Genomic DNA, 7874 nt, shown 5'->3' with positions numbered 1-7874 from the left:
GACAATGAAAGCTGTAAGCACCAGTAGGTTGTTTTTATCAATCCTTGTAGCACTTAGCATTCCCATCTAAAGTTAACAAAGTCAGATCTGCAGCATTTTCTATTGAGTGCAAGTCAGCATTTTCCATTACGTCCATCGGACTAATCCAAGGCTTGATTTGTATTCGATTTAATATTATCTCGTGGCGCTCTGGAAGCTACCGTAACCGTCTTATTCAAACTATTGTTGTTTTTTTTCCATTCCGCAGGCTTCAATGTCGGACAACCGGCAAGTTGTCATCAAAAACGTTGGCTTCGGGTTGTCGGGCAATTTCTCTTGTGAAGTGACGGCCGACGCACCGTCGTTTTCTACCGCAACGGAGCAAGCGAGCATGCTAGTAGTCGGTAAGTTACTTATCCACCGTTCGGTAAGAGGCCACCATCCGAGGCCGTACGGTTCCGAGAAAGTGGACAGCATAATCCTATCGGCCTCTCTAGGTCTTGCGTTAAATTTGACCATGCTCTAGCCTGGGGGAGTGAACATTGTGCAATTGGATTTTGGTAGTTTCTAAAAGCGGGTCGTTACTGTGCTTCGAGTTGGCCTGAAACTTGTTGTCATGTGTTCGACTCCACGGGCACGGATGATCCTGCAACCGTACCCGTCGGGGTACACACACTGATATTGGATAAGCATCGAAGGGCAATTTTCCGAATGGATTAGGTTAAATCAAATTACGTCGGTAGAAACGTGAAACCGACGGTAGCCGGTAGTTTGCACTTGCGTAACTGCACAGTAAAGAAGCGCTGTACAGTGCAGTCCAGCATTTTAACAACGGTTGAGCAAGATTACGGACAAATCAGGCTCTTTTGCTGCTGCTGCTGCTGTTGTACACCAGTGCTTATTAGTTTTGCGGAAAACGTGATGCTGAAAAGCATTGTGTTGGTTACCGCTCGTGTAGCACACAAGACCTGAATCGGGACCAAATGCCAAATTTAATCTACAATTTCTAATCTCATTGTTGCGCAAAGGGATTGTTTACATGATCCGCTTTCGGGGGTCGTACACGGCCCATGAATGTGTATCAAAGTGCTTCTCGTTACGATTCGCCTTGGGCAGTGCTGTTTTCCAAAGATCTGTTTCAACGGATAAGTGGCGAACAGTGAGTGGTTAGAAGATGCCTCAGGCTTAGAGGTCTAGATACGCCCAGATTGGCCTCACTCGGAGGGAGGGCCCTTTGGGCGTGGCAAACTATCACAATGTATGCAAAAAAAGAGTCTGGTTTAGAGTCCTGAACAGAGGAGTTCGTTTTGTGAACGGGCTGGATTTGAATCCAACGGCTCGCTGGCGAAAAAGGTTGATCAGATAATTGACGAGCCGCTTTGGTGATATGCCCGAGGGCCTGAGGACAAGATCGTTATGGCGGCTCGTGGTTTTATGATGATGTAACGTTCATGTGGTAGATCGTAAACGTTGGGTTAATTTCAAGTTCAAGCAGACACATGGAAAAGGGAGCCAGTTTTGTGGAACAAATTCTTCTTGGAAACTTGTATGAAAGTTAAATTTAAGGAAAATTATTGGGCCAGAACAGAACAAAAAAAACGTGTATATAAAATCGAAGTTCTGTCCGGCCGTTTCCGACACGTTGGCCTGTGACCACTATATTTGGACACCGGAGTGGATCCTTCTAGCACAACTCTTTTTGTCGATGGAGCACACCCGCAGGTCTGGTGCTTTATGTTAATGTTCGATAGAAAAGTAACTGTTGGGTATAATGAACGTTTGCTCTCTTGTCCAAAAATCAACATTGATTGGGTCGGAACGAAGTTATCTCGGTTGGTCATAAGTGTTCAATAGAATGAAGGCCGGTATCAGCCGCAGCAGACGGTGCCATTCGGGGACCCATTGATTTTCACGGAAAACACTCGCAAAAAGGGACGCAGATCACAAAACCGGCCTTAACCACACGGGCAAATATCATCCCGACGTGATCTATCATAAACACAAACAGAAACACTGAGCGCTGAGCTGGGCTTTCTTAGTTTGTTATCCAGTCGACGTTCTCGCCACAGGAAAGAAACTACTGCTACACGGCGAACGACGTCGATTTTAGTGCCACTTCGCCATCTGCAACGTTCACTGCTTTTTCGTGTATGCTACCTATCAGGAAGCCATCCCTCTCCACTCCGTGGTTATGTTTTATGAGCCGAGGTTGTTTTGCTCCGGGAAATGTTTAAGTCGTCGCCGGTCGGCTGTACGCGAAGCGGGGAGGCGATTACGAAAGATATACTGTCAGGAGGTGGTGGTAAAATTTAATGGCGGAAATGCAATTGTCGTACCCATGTGCCGCCGCCATCCGCTCCGCTATCGACCCTAGCCGGAAGCTCTCCGACAAGGACGGACGGTATGAGATGGCGATGCGATCTGAGAGCAAAAGTGCCTAGCGCCAGCGTCGTAGTTTCCTCGACTCGGACCGTTCCGTGTGCTTGAATGTGTAGTGCGCGATGCTTTTGCTTTTCGCTCCACTCCGGAGCATCCTTGTTTTGTGTTTCGCCCGCAATCGAAGCAGTGCCTGGTCAAGAAGACCACCACTGCTTTTGAGAGATGGGCAAGCACACCACCGAGCACACCAGGCGACAGTAGACCGAAAAGAAAGCTTGAAAAATCAAACACGACGGTACGAGAGCAAAAATAAATATTTTATAATGATGCTCTCGAAATGTTACTATTTTGACTTGGTCTCCTGCGCTTGACTCGGTTGACCGTTTTCTGGTCGATGTCATTTTCTTGGAACTTTGTCGTTAGCCTTTCAAGCTGCCGGTGCTCGTCTTGCTGTGCCGTTTGCTGCTGCTGTGACCCGTGCTCGTTGCGTTCGCTTTTTCGTTGCTTGATAAAAGAGCCACCTAACGAGGGGAGCGTCTTTTAAGATGCTGCTCTTTTAATGTCCGAGAATCTACTGTAGAAGGCACTGCGCCACAAAAGTCTTAGTATTTTTTCGATAGCTTCAAGCAATGTTTAGCACTCCGTCCGACGTTATCTGAAAATAATGGAAACAAAATTGTAACAGAACGTGAATGAATCAATTGTGAATGGAAACAAAAATCGAGACGGATTATTGTGTGTCCGAGTAATGCCGCATCTTTGCAAACACCACAAATCCACAATCGTCATCCGGTAGCTATAAAGCTACAACCACCGAGAGGTGTCCGGATCTGCAAAATCCAGCGACTGACGGTAAAAAGGTAATGCTCGCCTGTCATAAACTATGCTTGCTATTAAATCTTCCACTCACTCTGTGGACGGGACGGCGGTAGTGTAGTACACTACACCTGCGATAAAATATGTCGATAACATAAATAATGTGGTTTGCGTAGCCTGTTGTGCGCCGCAGTAGCGCGAGCGCAAAAAGATTCAAAGTTTTGCGCCGTAACCGCGTCGATGCGAACAACAAGAACCAACGTTTAGAAATTTGAACCATTTATATTTTCCCACACCACCTATGGACTTCCGGATTTCCTTTTCGAAAAATCGTTATGTTTTATTGTTGTTCGGTTCGGAACACTGAAGGGGTTACCAGCCAAAATCATTTTCACGGGATCCTGCTGAAAGTGAAAAAATGGCACCGTTTTTTTTCAAACTTTTCACACCAAATCCCAAGCGCGCGATGTTGGCTCATATCATCTTACGGTGGTAGTAGTATCGCAGTGACTGCGGGAAAACATTACAAAACCACCCAACACACCATTCACACGGCTCCCAGTTCCGGGGTGTTCCGTAACATATTCCGACGGCTTTAACACGCGGTGCGAATAAATCTGATAAAAAATGCTGTTATTGAAAATTTGTCAAACAAGACGCATGACTCTTTGGGGCGCGCGCGGTACCATAAGTTGCAAGACAAACCAAGTTTCTTCTGCCCGTGACAGGTTGTTGTTATTGTTCGTGTTTTATTCGTTTTGTGTCTCTCAAACGCGTGCCGGCGATATTAGAAAAGTTTTGAATGTCGTGTCCCGCCGTTCAGTGGTACTTATCGGCATGATAAAATATGTATGCTGCAAACTGTCTGGCTACTGAGCTGCTAATGCAAGTTTTGTTAACCCGTTCAGCACAAGACGACCATTGGCAGACGCTCCGATTGGCTCAGCTTTCACTTCCAATGTCCAACAAAGTTTTTTTTTAAATTTGAAAGTACCAAACGCAGCCAAACGCCGTTATAAAAACGTCAACGGGTACTGGCTAAATTTACACAAGATAGCAATAAAATGTAATAAGCATTTTGATCGTGAAGCATTGAAACGTTATTTTGTTAAAATGAAAAAAAAATTCAAGACGGCGAAAGTCAAAGAAAAACGGCCTTTCATTTGCACGATGTTTCGATGTTGGTTAGGTTCGCGTGTGGTATATCCATTTCGTGCAGTGTATGTGGATGGTAATTGAATTTATTTTCCTCGTCAAACTCGCTGTCGACCTGGGTTGACGGCGATGAAATTGGGTGTACAGTCCGGTATTGATTCTCGTTTCGGTTTCAATGCTGTGTATAGCTATCGAAACATCAAACATAATCGAAAGGGCTGGCCGAAAGGGCGGCCTACGATGCCGACGACGACAGCGAAGGTCCTATCGACCGCAGGATGATACGGTAGGTGCTAACGGAAAATGAACCGAAAGCGATTCTGTCATCGGATCGACGAACGAACTCCGGTAAACCAACCTCCACAGCAGGAGGGAAACCACAGCATAGGCAACAGTCCCGACAAGCAGAGCATTGAAAATGGCAGAAATTGATAACCCATCCTTATGCTTTCTGCCGGTACCCCGGGCACACAGTAATGGGGTGCACCGACACCGAACGGTCCCAGCTCACGACAATCTCTCCGTGTCTGTGCACCCGAATGTTGGCTCTATGTTGGCCATTTATCGGTGGGACGGAAGGCGGCTACCACCAGCAGTACTGCTACTACCACAACTAGTAGTACTGTTCAGGAGTTCAGGGGATTTTTTTACGTTCCGGATTATACAATAGTGATTCGAGAAATAACAACCACCAACAACCCCGTAGAACGGAGCAGAGCTACCAGGCGTCATTGTTCGACACGATGTCCTCGGAGTTGCTGCGAGCGTGCAGCGGGCACTGCGGCGTTCGATTTGCTTCAGAAGTTTTCCGAGCCGGTTCCGAACGCAGGAAAACTGCCAGCAAAAACACTGATAGCTACTAACTGTTGCCCGCCCGTTCACTTTGATGTTCCCCGGGCACGATTCGTTTGCCGATTGGGGGCGATGGAGAAGGACGGGTTGCGCACACGGATCAAGGAGAATCGCCCGTACAAACGACCGACAAAACAATCGAAAGCTGCGATACTGCTGCTCCCTTCTTGGCCGCGCTGCCGAGCCATGGAGAGCTCGATAGATTGCACGGTCAAAGGACACTCTCGGAAGCTTCAACCGCTGGGTGGAGGGCGAACCCAATCGGCCGTTTGGGTTTGCTTTTCCTTTCGGACCATCATCGCGTGTCCCCGATGGGACGGGCGAGACATCATCGATGGTGTGCCGATGCTGGATATCATTTCAATCGGCCTCCGTAATCGTGTAGCGCCTTCCCCAACAACTACGGTACCGTTCTGTCCTTGGCCCTGGAAGTGAAGATATGCTTCGCCGGACATTCAGTGTTTTGTTTTGGATTTCGGTGTCGTTTGGCGAATTCCTTCGTAAGAGGAGAGGAACTCGTGGGAAACACCCCGGACATGATGCCGTCCAAGATTAACTTCAACCAGGAAAGCAAACCCTTTCGCTCCAGCTCAATCCAACAGAGAGAGCCCCGTCGGCAGTGCTAGGCTGGATTCCAAGTCGCTCCGTAGAAGTGACACGGCATCTCGCACCTTAAACGGTGGCAAGTCGATTGGCAAACCGTCAGTTGGTGGGCGCATGATGGAAGCAAAAGAAATCAAACAGGCGATATGACATGCTGGTAATTGTTTTGTTCGGTCGTCTTTATCGGAAGAGCGACCGACTGTAGAGGGCCCGTCACTAGTAGTGCTGCTGCGATATGGGTAGATATTCGATCGAAAGGAAGCACGGAATTGTGGGAAGCAAACAAACATACGGACACGCAGAGAAAATCCCGTCCAGCGGAAGATAGTCCCACCAGCCAGCCACCACAGAGAGGTCCGCCGCAGTGTATCCGGATCCGGATTCCGTACCATTTTCTTCTGCCAGCACACAACAACACGCCGATCGTTGATTGTCTGTAAATTGAGCATTTATTTGCGCACCGTCCATCGTGGGCATTCGGTGCAGCAACGTATTTATGGGACCGTATCATTATGCGCTGGTTCTCATAGCTGCGCCTGGGTAAACAACCACCCACTGCCGGCAGCCAAACGTGTAAGCGTTACGTTTGGAGTGTTATTAGCATGTAATGGATTGCTGATTTTTCCAGCACAAATCGATGATGGAATATATGGACGACGTGCAACAATGTTGCTGGCTGGGTCTTGTTAGCGATTCAACGATTCCGTGGAAAGCTCAATCTATATTCATTGGAAACCCTGCTGGAGCCAGCTGTTGACGATGCGAATCTAGGCCGGAAATAGTTATGCTCTTGTGATCCCATTGAGCAGCAATGATGCTATTAAACAATGGAATCCGCGCTTGGATTTTGTGGTACGCTCTTTACGGTGTTCGTTATGGAATTAATATATGTTTTGAGCGATCACGATTTCGGCCCTATCGCGAACACTTAATATTATTTCAGGGGAAACACATCAATTTGAGGTAAAATTCATAACAATCCTCGGTTTAAATTTATCACTTGCGTATTTCTCCTTAAATCTTTAGAGTCAAGCCCCCCTAAAATCAGTGTGCGGCAACATCATCAGCTCAGTTCCAGTTGAGCGTGGAGAGGACCCAGTCATGATTTTATGACCGTATGGCGCGCCATCGCTGCAGCATATTCCACCGTTCGCTCTGCCTCCTGCCTGCCTGCCTGCCTGCCGGTGGCACCGTCGGCATGATGAACCATTATCAAAAGAATTTTTCCTCTTTTTAGAGCATCTTCTTCGGTCTCTTTTCTCACCTGCAGCCTAACGAACCAAAAACGTTCCGAACGGGGAACGGCACGTTTCTGGCGCGTTGGTGTGGTAGTTGTCCCGCGCTGCATCGCCGGAAGTGGCAGTACATATGGCCACGGGCACATGAAACGGTTCGGCAGTGTGTGAGCCTTAGGTGCACGCAAGAAATGTAGTATTGCTGCAGAGCAACCTTTTTCCATTCCTTTCGCTCGCTCACTCGGTCACCAAGCAGCAGCAGCGTGGTTTGTGCTTGTGTCATTGCGATCCATTTCGTGATCCTTTTTTCAAGTTTTTCCTTTCGAAAAGGGCCTGCAAAATTGTGCCATTTTCCTTCGTCTTTTCACATCTGCTTGAAATCAGGTTTGAAAGGGAGGTCCTTTTTCCAGGCAGCCCCATGGCTTGTTCCCCTGTTTCCGGTAACATGGGGGTTCTGTCAATTTTTTGACGACCCCGGCTCATTTAGGCACTGGGCGCAGGGAAGGCGTCTGATGTGGGACGAGCTACCATCAGCTTGTTGGCGCAAGCGTCCTGCCGTCGACTTTGGGACGCTGGAAAAGTAGCACCAACCGACCACCACCGAACACCGTAAACATATTACGAGGCTATGGGTCGCAGTTCTCATTCCACCGCTCGGTCGATTATCGGTTTCGTTGAGGAAGGCGCTCTGACTCCGCAGGCCAGGACTAGAAAATCTATAAAACTTGCATTATGCACGGGACAAAAGAAAAGTTGGCTGCTGCACCTAAGAGCCTGCTGCTCCTCTGCGGCCATATCTTCTACTGCGAAGTGTCTGATTGGAAAGCCTTTCCCGGATCATCCCGAAACAGGTCG

The 7874-nt window shown here is 48.0% G+C and overlaps 1 protein-coding gene across 1 annotated transcript in view; it reads left to right on the top strand.

The window, feature by feature from the left end:
- LOC131207169 (uncharacterized) overlaps nt 1–7874 on the top strand; it is a 102199-nt gene that overhangs the window by 43201 nt on the left and 51124 nt on the right. Inside the window, exon 3 of the mRNA XM_058199780.1 lies at nt 248–383. Within this exon, the coding sequence (XP_058055763.1) occupies nt 248–383 (136 nt within the window). The remainder of the gene's footprint in view (nt 1–247; nt 384–7874) is intronic.

Source organism: Anopheles bellator, chromosome 2 (assembly GCF_943735745.2).
Source record: "Anopheles bellator chromosome 2, idAnoBellAS_SP24_06.2, whole genome shotgun sequence".
Lineage (NCBI taxonomy): Eukaryota > Metazoa > Arthropoda > Insecta > Diptera > Culicidae > Anopheles > Anopheles bellator.
Note: the sequence above shows the minus strand (reverse complement) of the source record. Positions and strands in the feature narration are given on the sequence as shown.